The 22,796-nt window shown below is 35.9% G+C and overlaps 1 protein-coding gene across 1 annotated transcript in view; it reads right to left on the minus strand.

Annotated features, from left to right (window-relative positions):
* The window catches only part of TSBP1 (testis expressed basic protein 1), a 96,123-nt gene that overhangs the window by 63,608 nt on the left and 9,719 nt on the right, over positions 1-22,796 (minus strand). The window contains exon 2 of the mRNA XM_047797442.1: positions 4,185-4,324. Coding sequence (XP_047653398.1) covers positions 4,185-4,324 — 140 coding nt within the window. The remainder of the gene's footprint in view (positions 1-4,184; positions 4,325-22,796) is intronic.

Consider the following 22,796-nt stretch of genomic DNA (forward strand, 5'->3'; position numbering starts at 1 on the left):
AAATGTTTTATCATTGGAAAAGACATTTTAGTTATCACATACTAAGCCCTCATAATAATATATTTATGAGGGTTGTTATTGTGGTTAATAGGAGAAACCACAGTGGGACATTCTAGTCAGTGTTTGTTAATATGTCATTGGAGTGAAAAATCTTAATTAAATATACTGCTATGGTTATGAAGAACAGAGACCGTGGTGGCTTTGGGAGCAGACTGCAAAGGAAAGAGATAGAAAACAGACAGAGGAAAGAGGAAAGAAAAAAGAGAGGAGGGGGAGAAAGGAGGTAGGAAGAGAGGAAGGATGGGAGAAAGAATGGAAGGAAGGAATGAAAGCTCTAACCATAAATCTGCCTGTTACAGTGAAAAATGCTGAAGAAAACTGAACTCTGAGGGGCCAAGAAAATGAATTAGATGAAGATTAAGACTACTGCATAAAAGCAACACACGAATTCACCTTAAAATGTAATGATATGCCTCCAACTGGGGCAGATTAGGCAAATGTCTACTAAGTCTTTTGGGTGTTAGGTCATGCGAGAAAATTTTCTTACCAAATTAGCCTTCAGAGATTTGCCCGAATGGACCACCACAATGAATAGTAAATAGATTGGCCTCTATGTCAAGATAAGGATTTCATATCTGATATAAAATAATCCTTAGGGGAGGAAGGGATAAACACATGGAGCACTTGAATCAAGCTTTGGAAAATAGTATTCCCCTTGAATTGTGTCCGAAATGTTTTTGCTTTAAGCCATTTAGAAAATGATCCTTTCCATTTATGAGGAAAATAAAGGGAATAGTTGAGGAAGATTACAGAGTGAGCAGTATTACAGGAAGTGAGATAACAGGCTAAGGAGTTTTCCTATTGCTCTGGAAGATAGCTATTTTTTTTTCTTTTTAGGGCCACACCTACAGCATATGGAAGTTCCCAGGCTAGTGGTCAAATCAGAGCTAAGGCTGCTGGCCTACACCATAGCCACAGCAATGCAGGATCTGAGCCACGTCTGTGAACTATACCACAGCTCATGGCAACTCCAGATCCTTAACCCACTGAGCACGGCCAAGGATCAAACCTGCATCCTGGTGGATAGTAGTCGAGTTCGTTACCTCTGATCCACAATGGGAACTCCAATAGCTATTTTCTTTGACCAGTTCAAACTCTAGAAACTGAAGGAGAAATCAGTACTCTCACTCTAGAGCTGAGCTGAATGTGGGTCTTTTTCCTCAGGCGTCCAGAGGAATCAATGAAAGTGAAAGAAAGGATATTGAATTTGAAATACAGCAGGAAAAGAAGGTAAAGCAGTTGTATTAAAGTTCCCAAAGATAAGACCCCTGAGCCAACAGGGTCAAGAAGTCCTCAGAGAAGGAGTCAGTCCATACCCAAGACTGCCATTTTCCATGTATTATCTTCAGTGGGTTCAGGGTCATCTGGATTTCTTTGTCAGAGGAAGATCACGATAAAATGAACAGCCCAAGCTCACTGTTTCTGAGCAGCGTGAACTCGGATGTGGGGCAGGGGGGCGCCCTTGTAGGCAAGGATGCAAAGGGTCGCAGAGGAATTGTTTGGCTCAGGTTGATCAGACCTAAGCAGACTACAGGAGTATGGCCTATGAAAGTTCTGGAATCTGTGTCATAACAAAGAACTAGAACTTAGAGGAACGTAAGAGGAGTGGAAGAGGAGGACCAAAAGGCTGTAAAAATTTCAGAATACTTTACAGTATGTAAAGTACTGAAGATGAGGACCTTAAATGAAAAGGAGGACCTTAAACTCAGGAAGGCAACTTAGGCCATCTCGGCTCTGGGATAATTTCTAATTTCCAGAGATTTTGAGACCAGAGATTGTATTTCCTTCATTTTTGAAACCATTGAGACAGAGAATTTCCTATAGTTTAGGCATTTAATAAATATTCGATAATTAAAAATGAAAGACATTTCTGTTTTTAAAAAGAGGGACCTTGAAAATGAAGGGTGAACCACAAAGCTGAGATCTTGGAGTTAGATAATAAGGGAAAGGCAAGAGGTCTGTGGTGCTAGGAAGAATGAGCCAGTGAATGGGATTTCATAAACCATTGTGGAGAACAAGGAGAACAATAAAACTCCCTTTTATTTAGTGGCTAGGAACTATAAGACTCTGTAGTGGATACTGTCTAAGTACAAACTCATTTAATCTCAGTAACCTTCTCAGTGCAGTGCTTTTAAGACTGAGACATATGAAGTTGCCCAGCCAACAAATGGCAGATTTTCTGACTCCAAAGCCCTCACTCTACAAAGCCACATTTCATTTCAATCTTGGAGCCTATCATGGTGATATTTTTTAGACTAAGCAGTGAACCACAGGAGGAGAGTAATGCTTTCTAATTTTACCAAGTAGTGCTCTCCATCTACCAAGTCTAGGGCAGCTCTGGACTACTATCTCTTTTAAAATCAACTTTGATGGTTGAAATCCTTATTTAGTCTATTTTTATGGCCTAGGTGGATGAGGAAGGAATCATTAAATTTTTTTACATATATACATTTAAATTACTAGTATTTAAATAAGTACTCCATATTTTAATTGACTCATCTATTAACAGATTCATTCTAGTTATATCACAAAGTTATTAGAACCATTGCAAGTCTAATAATCAATTACAATGATTAACCATATAATTTTGACTATATTGATATTATACTATAATAGAATTATATAGAATTTGATTGTATAACATTTTACAAAATAGATTAGTATCTCAGCCTGGTTTCTGAATTGTAGCTAAATGTAAATGTGCAGAAAAATTCTAATGGAGGAAACATGTTAATTCTATGATATTACCATTGTAACTACTACCACCATCATAAACCTGAACCCAAACTCAAACTAAACCTCCCCCCCAAAAACCAAGAAAACCTAAAAAGCTTTTGCATAGCAAAGGAACCTGTCAATAAAGTGAAAAGGCAACCTACTGAATGGGAGAAGATATTGCAAATGATATATCCAATAAGGGTTTAATATCCAAAATATACAAAGAACTCATATGACTATAAGAACTAATGTAATTTAAAATATAATGGATTAGCAACGAGATCCTGCTGTGTAGCACTGGGGCTATGTCTAGTCACTTATGACAGAGCATGATAATGTGAGAAAATAGAATGTATATTTATATGTAACTGGGTCACCATCCTGTACAGTAGAAAAAAAAATTATATTGGGGAAATAACAATTAAAAAAATTAAATAAAATACAAAAATATACAAAGAAACCATATGATTTCACTTATATGTGAAATCTAAAAAATAAAACAAACAAACAAACATAACGAAATAGAAACAGAGTCATAAGAAGAATGGATAAAGAAGATGTGGTATGTATATACAATGGAATACTACTCAGCCATAAAAAACAATGAAATAATGCCATTCACAGCAACATGGATTGACCTAGAGATTATCATGCTAAGTGAAGTTAGTCAGACAGAAGTTCCAAAATTAGTCAGAGGGGTGAAATGGACAGTGTGGTAAATTTAAAAAGAAAGAGAAGCCTAAACTTGCTAAAACTGAGGGGTTAATTATTGTATATCTGAATATATTACACAAGCCAGAAAATCATATTTTTATAGAATTTATGACATAAAGCACATGGTATAATGTTACATGAAAAAAGAAGTTCAAATAAGTTAGCATATAAATTGATCTGAAAGCCAAAAAATACATTAAGTTAGTAATAATTATTATCTTTCCTTGTGGTATTATGGACAATTAATTTTCTTTGTATTTTTTCTAACATTTTCTATGTTTGCAGAGTGATTTTGCTTTGCCTTTTTTTGTCTTTTTTTTTTTTTGCTTTGCCTTTTTAAATCGTAAAATAGTAGATATATATCTTTTCAGAGGGGAACATTTACGGTCTTTTTCTCTGCTTGTTTTTGTGTTTTGTATCTGCCTGGATAGGCCAAAGTTGCTAGAGAGTTGTAGGAGAAGTATCGTAGCATAAAGAGGATGCCTTGAGATAAGAGCTGCCTTTGGAGATTCTTCATTCACAGTGGCTCATTAGGCTACAACAATTGACCTTAACATTTTTGTAGATTATACTAGAACATAATATATATAATGCACATGAACCCGTATATTTCTTTAATGATCATATTTGTTCCTTAAACAAATATTTATTTCATACTTACTACATGCAGTGTTCTACAGGTCAAGTAATACCTGTTTAAAATGTCATGAAATAACACTTTAAAATCTGGTAGAAACCTTAAAAAATGTAACCCCGTGTCAGTAAACCATTCCCCAAGTTCATCAGAAATATCTTCTGGCTCATCTTCCTTTCCTGGTGTTTCTGTTAACAGCTATGACAAAAGACAATTTTGCCAGTCAATTTTAAAACTTTTTTTCCCTCTTGTAAAAGCAACTCAGGAGTTGCCTTAACGGCCTAGCAGCTAAAGATTCGGCATTGTCATTGCTAAATATGGAACATGGAATAGGGTTGGATCCCTGGCCCTGGGAATTTCTGTATGCCATGGCCAAAAAAGAAAAAAAAAATAACTAAAGCAATTCATGCTCAACACCGAAAACTTTGAAAATAGAGAAATGGAAAAATAAGGAAAAAATCATCATTCTTTCTTCTGGAGAAAAATTGTTTAACATTTCAGTATATTTCCTCCCTGTCTTTTGGCTTGTTCATAATTGTAATAAAATGACATTTAAATTGTAAGGTACACTTTTTAAAATTGTATTTTTAAATTTAAAAAGGTGTATACCTGTTATAAAAATAAAAAAATTATAGGCAATCGTAAAGATGAAAAGAAAAATTTTCTTCTTGGTAATTCTGGATCTGCACTGTAACCATGTTAATAGTTCAGAGTTTGTTGTTGCTGTCAAATCTTAACACACATGCAGAAAAGTGCACAAATCTTAAGTGCACAGCTCAATGTATTTTTATCTGAGGGTATGCTAATTAGATTCTACCATACATCAAGATATAGAACATTTCCAGCACTCTAGAAAGTTCCTTTTTGTTCTGTTTCCTGAATCACATCCACCAAAGGTAACTAATGTTTTGATTTCTATGCAAAGATTAATTTTCCCTGTTCTTAGACTTCATGTAAATGGAATTATAGAGTGTATGCTCTTTGACATCTGGCTTTTTTCACTCAAAATTATGTAGAAAGATTCATCCATGTGTGCAGCTGTTGTCTATTCCTTTTCATTGCTGCATAATATTCCATTTTATAAATATGCTATGATTTATTTATTTTTCTATATATGAACATTTGGGTTATATGCAATGTTTTGGTTCTTATAAATAAAGCTTATATGAACACTCTTGTATATATCTTTTGGCAAGCATTTGCACCAATTTCTGCCCATGGGAGTGCAGTTGCTGGGTCTCAGCTAGGCTATGTTTAGCTTTAGTAGATACTACAAAACAGTTTTCAAAAGTAGCTGTAATAATTTACACTCACACAGGCAGTGTATAGGAGTTATAGTTGCATGTATTTTCTAAAGACTCCCCTGTTGATTTAGGAGTTAGTGCTTAGAGGGTATGACATGAAAGATGATTGACTTCACCCATTATGAACTTAATTTATCTGCTAGTCCAGTCTTATTATTGTATCTATGATAGTTAACAAATTATCCCAAAGTTTACCAGCTCAAGACAACAAGCATTTATTATCTCACACATTTTCTGAGGATCAGGAATCTAAGAGTACCTTAGCTGGGTGGTTCTTGTTTAAGGTCGCATGAAATTGCAGTCAAGCTGTTGACTGGGGTTTTGGTTGTTTGAAGGCTTGACCAGGGCTGAAAGATGTGTTTCTAAGATATCTTACTCTCATGGTTGTTGTCACAAGACTTCAATTCCTAGCCATGTGGACTTCCTCAGGGGGGCTGCTCATGATATAATGGCTGGTTTCCTGCAGTGAGTAATCCAAAAGAGAGACTGAGAGAGTAATACAACAGAAGCCCCAATGTCTTATAATCTAATCTTAGAAGTGACAGACCAATCTTGTTAAATGTGGGAGGGGACTACACAAAAATGTATACCAGAAGTTGGGGATTATTAAGTTCATTTTAGATGCTGGCTACTGAAATTACTACCTATATTATTTTCCCATGTTTATTTGATTCAACTTTAACCTTGAAGCCTTTAAAGAATTACAGTATTATTCCTGGGCATAGTTTATCACAAATCTAGGTTGTATTTTGCCAGTTCAGTACTTATAATCAATATTGCACTATGTATGTCAACAAAACATTCTCCTTGCCACATGCAAATTTTCTTTTTTGAAGACTAAGCTAAATCTACTTTCTTTTTTAGAACTGCAGGATATAAAATGTATCTTACTGAGAAACACACCCAGTGCAAAGGTCTTGAACTGCCAGGATCTCACCTAGTATAGGCTTAGGTCTGCTTCACTCTCATTTGAGTCTTACTATTAACAAGTAGAAAACTGCAATCATGCCACTCTGGAATCAAGATTTGCTCTCAAATGAGTCTTTAATGACTTCGAAACAAATTGGATTCTTCACCAAAAATGTGAGTAGTAGATTGGTTGTAATTTAGAATGGATTGAATCAGAGGAGAAGGAGAAGAAAATTATAGCATGGCAAATAGAGAATATGTAAGCTTCTTGATCACATGAGCAAATGAAACATTTATTAGCTGAAAGGTGGAGGATTTTCTTTTTAAGTGTGTGAAGGTTTTTCTTAGAAATATTTCTGCTTTTGAAATTAATTATATGTATGGTAAGTCTATGGGTATATTTTCTTTTTTAAACAGATTTTTATTTTTTAAATTTATTTTTTTGGCCATGGCATGCAGAAATTCCCAGGCTAGGGATTGAACCCGAGCCATAGTAGTAACCTGAGCTGCACGTTATGATACCAAATTCTTAGCTGCTAGGCCATCAGGGAACTCCTTGGTCTGTTTTCACCTACAGGGAATAACTAATTGTAATGACTAGGAAAAGAAGAAAGGAGTGTTATTAAACTATGCTTATCTTCTTTATTGTCCAAGACCTGCAGTAGTTTTCACTTTGTTAGTAATTTAGTACTTCTCATCTACCAGATTTAGAACTTCTGAACTTCTGAAGTTAAAAAGTATAGAAAATCTGCAAGCAGTACAGTTGCTTGAACTGTAAATGACTTGCATTTTTTCTCTCTTTGTGCCCAGTGATAGAGTTTTTCTAGTTTCCTGTGTCTCTTGTGTACTTCATTTGCCTGGCGTTGATTTTTTAAACTTTGGTAACTCAGTACTATATTTGATGAACTCATATGGCAATAAATGATTGAACCCTCCAAAATTAATTCATAAAAAAAAGTTTCAGCAAGTTAAAATTGTTTGAATAAGATATATTTGGACTGATTGTTACCAAGTAAGTCCAAGATCATACTGCCTGCTGTACAGTAGGTCAATAAATTGAGAGAAGAGATGTTGGGGCAAGAAATAGCAACTTTATTGAGAGCCAGCAGACCAAGAAAATGGTGGACTAATGTCCCAAAGAACCACCTTACTCAAATTAGAATTCAGGTTTCTTTTATATTAAAAGGGGAGGGGGTGTGGCTGGTTGTTGCAGACTTCTTAGAGGGGATTTGATAATCCTTTGTTTTTATAGCTGTCACAATGTTCCTACAAACCTCTAACAGAACAAATGTTATTTTCTGTTCAGCAACTTTTTATCTCTATTTGAATGAAAAGTGATATGGCTTTAAAGGTCAAGCCTGGGAGGCAGAGCTTTGAGAAAGGCTGTTATATATACTTTGGGCTATTGTCAAAATTCTTTTATGAAAAGAGCAGAGCCAATAGGACTAATCACAGACAACAGAAGACAAAGATTAGAGCTAAAGGAGTAGATTCAATATGGAATCAGGTTTGTTCTTTTTTGTTACATGATGCCTAGAGTTGCCTTCCAAAGGATGTTTTTCCTGGCAAACAAAACCAATCAAGAAATAGAAATGCAGTTTAGGAATTGATTAGTGAGCCAAGAATTCATATCATAATGTCTCAAATGTTTTCAAAGAATGAGATTATAAGGCAGTTACAATAACTAGGTCTGATAAGTCGCTCAGAATTAGAATGTCCCATACATAACAACATGATGAAAAGCTGATACATATTTAATTTTTAATCTTTAAACAATAGATGCTACATTGTATTATAATACATTCATTTGGCTACAATTAGGCTATTATTTAATATATTTCAACATCTGAGCTATTGAGATTTCTTTCTTTCTTCAAGGAAGAACTTAGGGAATAAGAACAGTCATTAAACATACATTTATTGAAATCTTATAATTTGCCAGACACTGTTGTAGGTCTTACAAATATCGCAGCAAATGGGGTGTATAAAATTCTTGTCTTCTTGGATATCTTACTTTCTAGAGGTATGGAGGGCAATATTACAAACAAGGTAACAAATAAATCATTATTTTAGACACCCTTAAGTACTGTGGAGAAAATAAAACAGACTAATGGGATAGAAGTAAGTGGTGGTTGGTTACTTCAAATAGGGTGTTCAGGGGTGATTTCCTTTAGGTATTTACATTTAAACAGAGAGCTGAGTATTCAGAAGAGATCCTGAAAAGACAGAAGTCTGTGTGGAATAATCAGCAAATACAATCATAAGTTTATTGACACATCATAAATAATGAGATGTATAAATGCTCTGCAGTTATTACTGAACTGAGAAAATGGGATTATGCTTGTGGCCAATGTTTGGATGGAAACAATAACATTAACTCTTTGGGGTTTTATGTCTCAGGTACTTATGCACATTATTTGCCATTTAACAAGTTAAGTTACTCATTCAATCTACAAAATTGTTCGTAGCACCTACTGGGTGCTATGCACATTCTACACACTTTGAACAATGATTAGGTAGTTGACATAACCTCAACTTCATGGAACTTAAACTTTAGTGGTGGAAAGAGTTCCCATTGTGGCTCAGCAGTAACGAACCCAACTAGTATCCATGAGAATGCAGGTTTGATTCCTGTCCTTGCTTAGTGGGTTAAGGATCCAGCATTGCTGTGAGCTGTGGTGTAGGCCACAGACATGGCTTGGATCTGGAATTGCTATGACTTTGGTGTAGGCTGGCAGCTGCAGCTCTGATTTGACCCCTAGTCTGGGAACTTCTATATGCTGTGGGGGCAGTCCTAAAAAGCAAAAAAAAAAAAAAAAAAAGAAAGAAAGAAAAAAAAGAAAAAGAAATACACACCCTAACCACTGGAGTGGGTAGGCATGGGTGACTGAGAGAGAGAGAGAGAACTGAATAGCTAAGCTATCCAGGCTTGAGGCTGTGTGAGGCTAAGTACCACTTAGGATGGCGATGTAATGGATACACTGGGACACACTAGCATGGAGCAGCACCACCAGGCTCCCCACAACTCAGCCGTAGGTTTGACACTGCTACATCAAGCCAGCTGTTTGAGGGTCTGCTTCAGAGAGGGCAGACCCTTAAAAAGAAAATTTAGTGGTGGAAGCCAGCAAGTATACCAGAATTTTCATACACTGATAGGTGTTATGAACCATGTAAAACAAAGAAATAGGTCACAGAATGACTGAGGAAGAAATGACTTGGTTTGAATGGTCAAAAATGTTTCTCTGGCAAAGAGACATTTGAGATGAGACCTGCATGACATTAAAGAGTCAGCCTATAGTTGATTTACAATATTTACCACCATACTTCTGTGGCAGTGCAGCTTCTTAAGTGTCCAGTTTGGGGGGGTCGTGCATAGAAATAAGATGAAAATGGTAGGACATGAAGTTGGAAATTTAGGTAAGGCCACATATCAGCTAGGGCCTTATATGTCATGCTAAAGAGTTATGGATTTTATTCCTTTTGTACCAGGAAACTAGAAGAGGGCTTCAAGTGAGGACCAATATGTATTTTATATAATTAAAAAAATTTTGTTATAGTTGATTTACAGTATTGTACCAATTTCTCTTTTTGACTTTTGAAAAATTAAAGTATTGTTGATTTACAATGTTGTGCCAATTTCTATTGTACAGTAATGTGACCTAGTCATACTACTATTTAGTCCATCCAGTCAGTTAAAAATTTTCAGTTTCAAATGATGCAACTGACAAGGGCCTAATCTCAACTTATACAGCTCAACAGCAAAAAAGCCAACGACCCAATTGAAAGATGGGCAAAGGACCTGAATAGACATTTCTCCAAGGAAGATATACAGATGGCCAACAAGCACTTGAAACAATGCTCAACATCACTGATTATTAGAGAAATGCAAATGAAAACTACCATGAGATACCACCTCACACCAGAATAGCCATCATTAATAAGTCCACAAATAACAAATGCTGGAGGGGGTGTGGAGAAAAGGGAACCCTCTTGCACTGTTGGTGGGAATGTAAGCTGGTATAACCACTATGTAGAACAGTACAGAGGTACCTTAGAAAGTTATACATAGAACTATCATATGACCCAGCAATACCACTCTTGGGCATACATCGGGACAAAACCTTCCTCTAAAAAGACGCATGCACCCGCATGTTCATTGCAGCACTATTCGCAATAACCAAAACATGGAATGAACCCAAATATCCACTGATAGATGATTTGATCAGGAAGATGTGGTATATATATACACAATGGAATACTACTCAGCCATAAAAAAGAACAAAATAATGCCATTTGCAGCAACATGGATGGAACTAGAGACTCTCATGCTGAGTCAAGTTAAGTCAGAAAGAGAAAGAAAAATACTATATATCACTTATATCTGGAATCTAATATATGGCACAAAGGAACCTTTTGACAGAAAATCATGGACTTGGAGAATAGACTTGTGGTTGCCAAGGGGGAAGGGGAGGGAATAGGATGGACTGGGAGCTTGGGGTAAATAAATGTAGAATGTTGCCTTCAGGATGTATTAGCAATGGGATCCTGCTGTGTAACTCTGGGAACTCTGTCTAGTCACTCATAATGGAGCATGATAATGTGAGAAAAAAGAATGTATACATGTATGTGTAACTGGGTCACCATGCTGTACAGTAGAAAAAAATATATATAAAGAAATAAAAAATATATATAAAAAACAAAAACAAACAAAAATTTTCAGGTATTATTTTGTTTTAGTTCTAATTTTTCATTTGTTTCCTTCTTTATAATTTAAATTTTTCTTCTTAGTTCTATGTTTTCACTCATCTTAAGACTATTCACATTACTTCATGGAATCTTTCAGTCTGTGACACTCTTCCACTTGACTGGGAGTTACCCTTGGGGTGAAGCAACAAAGAGAGGACATAGAAAAAATCAGAACTTCCCTCACATTCCTTGGACCCTTTTTCCTGGTTTCTCTGGCCAGAGAGAAGATTTTCTTTGGGGATTTTATATGGTTGCACTACCAACATACGTCTGTGCCTGTGCAGGTCCTTGAGTGATTGTGACTGCCTTCAGGGTAGAGTTGTGGGGGAGAGAGAAAAATAATGGCAAATTCTCCTCTCCTTGCCCCAACACACTCTCTGAGCCAGAGCAGCCCTTTTCCCTGGTCCTCTGGCCAGAAAAATGTAGTTTGCTAAACAATTTGAAAAATCAAAACCTTAAAAAAAAATTCATTGGAGAAGTGAGATTATAGGGCAAACCACTACCCCCAAATTAGAGAGACCAGTAGGTTAATACAGAGGATCACAGCTTGATGAAGCAGAAACCTTTCCGTACAAATAACTGCAGGAACCATGGCTGAGGTAGGGAAACCTCAAGTGAATTGATGAATTGCTTAGAAGCCGGTCATGAATAAGTTGAGAGAGAACTCCAAGGGGACCCAGATATTGGGTGCCCACAGACTTTTGTGAATTTTACCTCAGAGCTTAATTAGGTTCTCACAGTGATTATAGGAGAAAAATCCTCTCAGGCTTCTGGCAGGAAGAGAGGGAAATGAACCATTTTGAAATATACCAGAGCATTCAAATCTTAACAAGGCCTACCTTCAGGAGAAACTAGCTGATCTGGAGGAAGGGAAATAGCCAATTCCAACCCACTAAAGTCATTCTGCCCCTCCAAAGGGGTGGGGAGAACTACGAGGCATGTGTGAAATTTATTTATTTATTTATTTTTCACGTTTTGGGGCCACACCTGTAGCATGTGGAAGTTCTCAGTCAAGGGATCAAATTGGAGCTGTAGCTGCTGGCCTACACAACAGTCACAGCCACAGCAACACAGGATCTGAGCTGCGTCTGCAACCTACAGTACAGCTCACAGCATCGGGTCCTTAACCCACTGAGGGAGGCCAGGGATCAAACCAGCAACCTCATAGATACTAATCAGGTTCATTACTGCTGAGCCACGATGGGAACTTCCCATGTGTGAAATTTATAGTCTAGAGTATAGGCTCAGCAGAAATTGAGACCTAGTTATAGGCCTATAGAACACTTCCCCTGCCCCCACACATTATCAACATATTACAATATTCTATTTGTAAAATAGCAGTTCTTTTTATCCATGCATGGCTATCAAGCAAAAATTACAAGATACACTAAATGGTGAAAAACAGTTTGTAGAGACAGAGCAAGCATCAGAAACTAAGGATGTTGGAATTATCAAACCAGGAATTTAACACACTAAAAGTAAGATGCCAAGAAATCTAATAAATAAAGTATACAGCATGCAAGAAAAGATTGATAATATAAGCAGAGATATATAAATTCTAATAACCAAGAAACAAAAGCTAGAGGACCAGAAACACTAACAGAAATGAAGAATGACTTTGATGGAATTATTAGACCGGACAAGACTGAGGAAAAAATCTATGGCTTTGAGGATGTCTCAATAGGAACTTTTAAAATTGAAAAGCAAACAGAAAAAAGGCTAAAAACCTCCCTCAGAATAGAATACTCAAGAACTGTAAGACAATTACAAGGAGTGTAACATATGCATAATAGAAAGTCCAAGTGAAGAAAGAGAAGGGAACAGAAGAGATATTTGAAACAATAATGACTAAGAAAATCCCCAAATTAATGTCAGACACCAAACCACAGATCCAGGAAGCTCAGAAACCACTTATCAGGATAAATGCCTCAAACTCTACACCTTGGCACACCATTTTCACAGGACAGAAAATCAAATGTAGAGAAAAAATCCTGAAAGAATTCAGAGGAAAAAACACTTTACTTCTCCTTAGAAACCATGCAAGCAAGAAGAGAAAAAGAGTGTAATATTTAGTCTTGAGAGAAAAAATGTTAACTTGGAATTCTATACTCTGAGAAATTACCATTTAAAAGTGAAAGAAAAATAAAAACTTTCTAAGACAAAGAAGAATTGATAAAATTTGTTGCCTGTAGATATGCCTAGCAAGAAATGTTAAAAGCAGTTCTTTAGAGAGAAGGAAAATGATATAGGTCAAAAACTTGAATTTTAAAGAAAGGAAGAACATTGGAGAAGGAATAAGTGAAGGTAAAAGAAAAACTTTTATTTTTCTTATTCTTAATTGATCTAATGACAATAGTGTTTTCAAATTTATAATAGCAGCATTGCATTTAATAGAGATTGTCAGAGTGGATAAAAAAACAATACCCAACTGTATGTTGGCTATAAGAAATCCACTTTAAATATGAAGAAACATAGATTAAAAATACATTAGAAATTGACAGAACAGTGTAAACCAACTATAATGGAAAAATAAAAATCATTCATCTCTAATTAAAAGAGAGAGTAGCTATACTAATTTCAGACAGAGCAGACTTCAGACCAAGGAAAGTTACCAGGAATAAAGATGAGAATAAGTAATGATAAAGGGGCAAATAATACTCCAAGAAGATGCAATGATCCTCAGTATGATGTGCCTAACAAGACTGTCAAAATATTCAAATCAAAACTTGGGGTTAATAGATGCAGACTATTGCCTTTGGAATGGATTAGCAATGAGATCCTGCTGTGTAGCACTGGGAACTATGTCTAGTCACTTATGATGGAGCATGATAATATGAGAAAAAAAGAATGTATACATGTATGTGTAACTGGGTCACCATGTTGTACAGTAAAAAAAAAAATAATGTATTGGGGAAATAAAAAACTGATAGAACTGCAAAGAAAAAATAAACTCATTATTAAAATTTGCAATGTCAATACCTCTCTGTTAGAGATAGACAGATCCAGCAGGCAGAAAATCACTAAGGATATAGTTCAACTCAGCAATACCATCAATCAACTGGATATAATGAACATCTACAGACTACTTTATCCAACTGCATCCAAAAACACATTCTTCTCAAGGTCATGTGGAACAGTCACTAAGGTAGACCACCTTCTGGGACATAAGATACATCTGAATAAATTTGAAAAAACAGAAATCATAAATATCTGCTCTTAGACCACCATGGAATTTAACTGGAAGCCAATAACAGAAAGATAGCTGGAAAAGCCCTAAATACTTGGAGATTAAACAGCACATTTTATTTTATTTTATTTTTTTTGTCTTTTTGTCTTTTCGTCTTTTCTAGGGCCGCTCCCGAGGCATATGGAAGTTCCCAGGCTAGGGGTCTAATCTGAGCTGTAGAGGCTGGCCTACGCCAGAGCCACAGCAACGCAGGATCTGAGCCTGTGTCCGCAACCTACACCACAGCTCACAGCAACACCAGGTCGTTAACCCACTGAGCAAGGCCAGGGGGTCGAACCTGCAACCTCATGGTTCCTAGTCGGATTCATTAACCACTGAGCCACTAAGGGAACTCCAAGACAGCACATTTTAAATAGCACATAGTTCAAAGAAAAAACTCTCAAGAGAAATTAAGCAATGTTTTGAATTAATTAAAAATGAAAACAGAACTTATCAAAATTTGAGTGTTCAGTGAAAGCAGTGCTTAAAGGAAAATTTGTAGCATTGAATGCATGTATTAGAAAAGAAAGATCTAAAGCCAACCATCTAAACTTCTATTAGGGAACTGAAAAAGAAGAGCAAATTAAATCCAGTGTAAGCAGAGCAGAAGAATGATGTTAGTACAAAGTAGATCTAAATGAAGGTACCTGTGGGATTTTCTTTCAGATAACTTTCTGGATCCAAGTTGCAATTAAAGCTAACCTTTGCACTTTGGGAACTGCCCTGGGACCTTTTTTGCTCTACAAAATCTGGAGAAAGCACAAAAAGAAAGGTAAGAAATCACAGGGAAAATGCAATGCATTCTGAGGTTAAAAATACAGAGTTAAAAATAGTGCAGGACTTTTGTATATGGAATGGATGATCAATGAAGACTTGCTGTATAGCACAGGGACATATACTTAATGTTCTGTAATAACCTACATAGAAATGGATATGTGTATACGTATATGTACAGCTGAATCACTTTGCTGTATAGTGATTGCAGAAATTAACACTGTAAATCAACTGTACTTCAATAAAATTAAATTAAACAGTGGTACAGGGAGTGGACTTTGTAAGTGCCTCAAGATCTAAGTTTTAAGGAAAAATGCGATGATCTGCAAAATAGTATTAGTTTTAAATTTTGTTTATATAGCATGATCCTTTGAATACAATTTCATATCCAGTCTTTCATGAAAATTTTATGACACTATTTCGAGTGACAGTATTTATATAAATAAGATAGTCACATTCTCTTTCTCTCATTTCTCTTTCTTTCTTGTTCTTACATACATCTCTTTATCACTCTCAGCACTTTCTAGTAGTAAGAAACTCGAATCTGAAATCCAACCAGAATCCAATCCATGCAATCTGACGTCCTTGCCCATCTTCTATATTCCACCTTCAACTATAGGCTCTCATTTATTGAGGCACTTATGACATTATTTTTGACCTTGTCCTATTACCTTGTTACTTTCTTGAGTTCTGTGAGTTTTTTCAGATAGTAAGAACATTGTAAGAAAGGGAGTTCTGTGAAAAAAAATGGTATCCTGAGAACTATCCTGATACAATCTCATTGTCTCCATGCCTATGATAACTATTATACTATACTATTGTGCACTCTATTAATATATATGCCATTATACTTTTTAAAAATTTTTTACAGGGTCAAGTAAAAGAAATGTAGCTGAGATCTTTCTTTTGAGTTGTTAATATCATCAGAGATATTCTCTGTTAGAAAGGACAGTTGTTCGTAACTATAGAAAAAAAATCATTGTCTACATAGACTATGTCCATTTTGGTAGAATTGTTCACAGAGATATTTGGTGGGATGGATCCTGTGTGGCAAACCTGATATGTGGGATTTGCTGCCAGTTCATAGGTTTAGATTTGCAAGATGTACAGTCCTGAGTCATTTTAGGTTCTTTGTTATTGTTAATTTTGGTTGTATAAAAGTTTTATGTATAGCGCAAAGTATTCAAATAAACTGAACCTCAATAGTAAAAAACAAAAATCTTCCCATGCCTTCTAATTCTTAATCACACTCTTTAGACAGTAATTCTTGTTAAGTTTATTGTGTAATCTTCAGATGTTCCTATACAAAAATACATGTTTGTTGATAATTATATATAGAGAGATTTATTTTTATCCTTATGAAATTGAGATAATTTTTTCTCAATGTTTTGATACTTTTCTTTATTAATTCAGCAAAAATCATATTAAAAGAATATCAAAGTATTACTTTAGAATTTAGAGGAGTTCCCGTCGTGGCTCAGTGGTTAACGAATCCGACTAGGAACCATGAGGTTGCGGGTTTGATCCCTGGCTTTGCTCAGTGGGTTAAGGTTCCGGCGTTGCGGTGAGCTGTGGTGTAGGTTGCAGACGCGGCTCGGATCCTGCGTTGCTGTGGCTGTGGTGTAGGCCGATGGCTACAGCTCTGATTCAACCCCTAGCCTGGGAACCTCCATATGCCGCAGGAGCGGCCCAAGAAATGGCAAAAAGACAAAAAAAAAAAGAATTTAGAATATTTTAGAATTTAAGATGGTATTTACTTCTGAGGTTATGGAGGGATTGGTGATTGGAGAGGTAACTAAGGAGGTGCTAAGGGTCTGACCATACTATACTTCTCAACCTGGTGCAATGTTACATTAGTCTTTAAAATTGTATACTTATATCTAACTATCTAACTATCTATCATCTATATGATATCCTTCTCAGTATGTATATTATGTTTCACTATAAATAAATACATAGAGCCATGATGTTATTCAGAGAACAAAAAATATGCTGGAGTATATCTTTTGATTTTTTTGATTGAGTGACATGAGAAGCTACTGTCTAGAGTGTTTCCATAAGATCCTAACATAATCATAAAGTTTAATATCCTTCCTTACCTGGACAGTATTTTTTCAATTTTACTTATGTTTTCATATAGACTAAAATTTAGGAATATATCACCTTAATTTATTTAGAACACACAATATGAGTAATGTTAAAGATATAATTATTGGTGAATGAGTGCCATTACTGCATGTTTATTCATCACTTTTGAATGATCTGTTTGTATTTTTTTCTCAAAATGGTTAAAGACTCAATGCAAGATGAATGATTGGCATTGGCTATTCTGGAGAAAGTTTTATTCCACCTCTATTGGTTTAGTTTTCTTAAAATAAGGACTAAAATGTGCTTTTCACAGCAAGCAAGAGATAGAAGTCAAAATAATTTATGGTTGGTGAAGAAACTTTTAGAACTTTATGGTTCTAGTTCTCAGAAATGTAGGTCATTTTGCACCAGAGATAAAACTGTAGTTTTCAAGTTTTTTCTTCCTCTCCAATATTGTTCTTCCTTTCTTTTTCAGATGGGTATATTAAAAAGCAAATATTACTAATTTATTGCAATCTGGGCACATAATCTTTGTTTCATCTGATTCTTCTGCATTTTTAAACTGTTGAGCATCTTTCTCAAATCCAAGATACATATACTTTATATAATTTTGCCTTGTTTTCTCTTTACAACTAAAGTTTGTAGTTTTATTTCATAATTCAGTTTCTCTTATTGTTAATTCTATAGCTTTTACTGTCCTTTGAATCTTATGTAGAGAAGTCACTTCTATCAGGCAAATCTTATTACTAGTAGACTTATGATTTATGGTATTTTTAATAGCTATATGAATGAATGTTGATAAATGTCTTTTTTTTTCCCTCATCTTTTCTAGGGCCACACCTGCGGCATATGGAGGTTCCCAGGCTAGGGGTCTAATAGGAGCTGTAGCTGCTGGTTTATGCCAGAGCCATAGCAATGCAGGATCCAAGCTGTGTCTGCGATCTACACCACAGCTTATGGTAATGCCAGATCCTTAACCCACTGAGGGAGGCCAGGAATCGAACCCGCAACCTCATAGTTCCTAGTTGGATTTATTAACCACTGAGCCACGAAGGAAACTCCGATAAATGTTGTCTTAAGATAAGGTCATTTGATTCAGCAACAAATTCACATGTCAGGTAGTGCTTTATTTTTCTTTCTTCTGTGATGTTTAGTTTAGAAATAATAAGGTTTTCCTTCCTGGAATGGGTACAGGTAATAAGAACCTAATTATTCCTATAAGGAAAATTAAACCAGAGGATATGTAATTGAAAGATGGCTAAAACTTGAAAGATAGAGATGAAGACTAGGTGAGTGAGGTGTTAAAAAATGCATGAAAGAGGGGAAAAGTGCCATGCAGAAGTATAAACACCAAGAAATATTTTTTAAAAATTATGTTTTATTTAAAAATTTTTTATTACAGTTGATTTATAGTGTTCTGTCTGTCAATTTCTGCTGTACAGCAAAGTGGCCCAGTTGTACACATATATGTACATTCTTATATATATATAATATATATATATTCTTTGTCACGTATATGATGTATATATATTCTTTTTCACATATTATCTTCTATCATGTTCTATCACATGAGATTGGACATAGTTTCCTGTGCTATACAGCGGGACCTCATTTTTTATCCATTCTAAATGTAATAGTTTGCATCTACTAACCCCAAACTCTTAGTACATCCCACTCCATGCCCCTCCCCTCTGGCAACCATAAGTCTGTTCTTCATGTCTGTGGATCTGTTTCTGTTTGTTAGATAGGTTCATCTGTGCCAAATTTTAGATTCCATATATAAGTGATATCGTATAGTATTTGTCTTTCTCCTTCTGAGAAAGACTTCACTTAGTATGAGAATCTCCAGTTGCACCCATGTTGCTGCAAATGGCATTATTTTGTTCTTTTTTATTGCCAAGAGTATTCCATTGTGTATATGTACCATATCTTCTTAATCTATCATCTGTTGATGGACATTTAGATTGTTTCCATGTCTTGGCTATTGTGTATAGTGCTGCATTGAACATACAGGTGCATGTATATTTTGAATGATAGTTTTTTTCTGGATATATGCCCAGGAGTGAGATTGCTGGATCATGTGGTAGTTCTATATTTAGTTTTCCGAAGTACCTCCATACTGTTTTCCATAGTGGTTGTACCAATTTCCATTCCCTCCAGCAGTGTAGGAGGGTTCCCTTTTCTCCATGCCCTCTCCAGCATTTGTTATTTGTTGACTTACTAATGATAGCCAAAGAAATACTATTCTTCAGTAAAGTAAGACAGTGCAGATATACATATTATATCTGATTACATCATTATATCATATTACATCACATATTGTATCAAATGCAAAAAGCTTCAGAAAACTCCCCTTGCAACTTTTTGCCTTAAAAAAGTCTGTGAACTCAAGAATATGAACTAACCTGCATATTTAGTAAAAACTTTGAAGGGATGTAAATGAAGCCTAAAGTCACTTTTATGAAAAAGGATAAAAAAATTAAGGCAATATCTGTAAAAAATTTTGCTTTTGTTACCTTTAAAACAGTTTTGGAGAGTTCCAGTTGTGGCTCAGCGAAATGAACCCATGAGGATGAGGGTTCCATCCCTGGCCCCGCTCAGAGGGTTAGGGATCTGGCATTGCCATGAGCTATAGTGTAGGTCACAGATGTGGCTCCGATCTGGCATTGCTGTGGTTATGGTATAGGCTGGCAGCTGTAGCTCCAATTCGAGCCCTAGCCTGAGAATGTCCATATGCTGAACCTGCGGCCCTAAAAACAAAAACAAAAGCAAAAACAAAACAATCCCCCAAAAACAGTTGTGGAAAACAATATGTCTTCCATAAAGAAACATTTATGGGATAAAATTGGTCTCTCTGATACTTCTTCAACATTCTCCTCTTATTCAGTAATTTGAGAAAATTCACTTATTTTTCTCCCTTTTTCATGACCATGTGTACTTTTCCAAACTCTCTATTTTTGTCTTTTATTAACTTCCTCTCATTGTATTTATCCTACCAATTTATGCTATATTGGCAGTTTTCAACTCTTTACCTACCCTTACATTTGCTCTTTGTTTTCATGAATTTCAAATTGCTCTGTGCCTTTCCTTTTTGCTTCCTGGAATTCTCCCATATTAATATCCCTTCTCATCCTCTTCCTCCATCTTTCTTTCTCCCTTTCCCTTCATTTGCTATATATTTTCAGAATTCTTCTATCTTCCAGGTACTTACTGTACTTTAATATTAAGGTTGTTGAGATGAAGATGATGAGGTTAAGAAGAATATGCTTTCAAGATGACTTCTAGAACACTTCCCTCTACTTAATTCTTCAGTACATGCTTTGAATCTGAGAGCTCATTGCTGTGCACATGATAATATACTAATTCTCTCTTTTTTTTGGTCTTTTTGTCTTTTTAAGGCCTCACCCACAGCATATGGAGGTTCCCAGGCTAGGGGTCTAATTGGAGCTACAGCCCCTGGCCTACACCACAGCCACAGCAATGCCAGATCTGAGCCTTGTCTGCGACTTACAGTACAGCTCATAGCAACGCTGTATCCTTAACCCACTGAGCGAGGCCAGGGATTGAACTCACAACCGCATGGTTCCTAGTCAGATTCGTTTCTGTTGTGCCACGACAGGAACCCCAACATACTAATTCTTAAGAAAGCAGATCAAACTTCAGTGTTGAAGTTCCTTCTTTTACTGGCTTTTAAACACTCTGAACATACTGTAGCAAAGTATAATCTTAAGACTTGTTATTCTGTTTCCCTTGACTATATTCTCAAGTGATTCATTGTATGTAAATATTTTTGCCTGATTTTGCCTGGTTATTTTCAATTTCTGACCATAGTTATAACCCATTTTTCATTTTCACTTTTACGCATTCAATTATTAATTCATCAAATTGCTCTACCTATTGAATTTTTAAAATTAGAGTATAGTTGAATTATAGTGTTGTGTAAATTTCTGCTGTACAGTATAGTGACCCAATCATACATATATTCTTTTTCACATACCATCTTACATCATGTTCTGCCCCAAGAGACTGGACATTCCTCCCTGTGCTGTATAGTAGGACCCCATTGCTTATCCATTCCAAATGTAAAAGTTTGCATCTACTAACCTTTTTGGATCTTTAACATACTTTTTTTTCAATGAGGTAAATTGCATTGAAAGTAAATAACTAAATTCTAAAGTTATCCTCTGAAATGATACTTTAATACCCTAACACAAGAATTAATTCAAATTTTATGTTCTTTCCTATGACACTTACATTTACCTTTCCTTTTTTTATTTTCAGAAGAACTTCGGGAAAAAATTGGTAAAAATTTCTGATATCCCATTTCTTGATCCCCTTTAAAATAACTGTTTCAACATTTAGCATTGTCTGACTTTTCATCTGTTTAGCTTGTGTTAGCCTGCCTTTCTCTTGCGTGTCTACTATTTCTACCTCAATATTTTGGCATTGGACCTGTCCCATGTTAATTCTGTTCAATTTCTGTTTGCCCACCTCCTCTGCATTTCCATTCCTTTTCTCTTCACTTCATACCATGCTTTTCCTATAGGGACTGGCTTCTTCTGTCACTTGCCACAATTTCATGAAAAAGTTGGTGAGATAAAAGTCATTAAGCTGAAAGGGAGATGATTTCTATTCTAGAGATATATTTCTAGAAAACATCCAAACATAGTGGTTCTGTCATGTATTCCAAGTCAGAGGGACCATTACTACACAATTGATACCTCTTCAAAGACCTAAGTGATAAGAGAAAGCACCAAAACTGCTGAGTTAAGTTTTTTAAAAAAAATTATTATTATTATTATTATTATTTTTGGTCTTTCTGCCTTTTCTAGGGCTGCTCCCGTGGCATATGGAGGTTCCCAGGCTAGGGGTCCAATTGCAGCTGTAGCTGCCGGCCTATACCAGAGCCACAGCACCGCGGGATCCGGGCCACGTCTGCGACCTACACCACAGCTCACGGCAACGCTGGATCCTTAACCCACTGAGCAAGGCCAGGGATCAAACCTGCAACCTCATTGTTCCTAGTCAGGTTCGTTAACCACTGCACCACAATGGGAATTCCTTAGTTAGGTTTTTTCAAGGCCTAAGTAGTACATGATATTATTCATTGGTCAAGAGTGAACTTAGATGTCACTCTTCCACTGTTCTTGATCATGTGAACCAAATATTCCAGGTTATCTAAAATATGTTACTTAAGTTTGCCTGTTTTCTAAACAAAATCCAACCCTATGGTTGTTCTGTATTCTTTTACATTTTTATTTACACAATTACCCAAACAGCAAAGAGCAAATCCCATTAAAAGCTTTTAGAAGAATTATATGTCTTAAAGAAAGTTGAAGTATATCTCTCAGTACTGAAAACTTTACGTGAAAGGTGCTTCCTCATCACTTTCTAAGGACCTGTCATGTGCATGTGTGTACATTTGAATTTTATTATGAACAAGGATGGCCCAGTGACAGAGGAGTGGTTGACATTGGGCCTCCCTCCAAATTCCTGCCTTACATTCTCTTAGAGTTTCACTTCCTAATTTAGTTCCTCTTGCACAGAGGAGTGGGAGGAGGGGGATGGAAAACCACACTGTCTTTGATTGGTAAGATGTCCTTTGGAACCTTGTGGTTACAGT

This window comes from Phacochoerus africanus, chromosome 9 (genome assembly GCF_016906955.1).
Source record: "Phacochoerus africanus isolate WHEZ1 chromosome 9, ROS_Pafr_v1, whole genome shotgun sequence".
Classification (NCBI taxonomy): domain Eukaryota; kingdom Metazoa; phylum Chordata; class Mammalia; order Artiodactyla; family Suidae; genus Phacochoerus; species Phacochoerus africanus.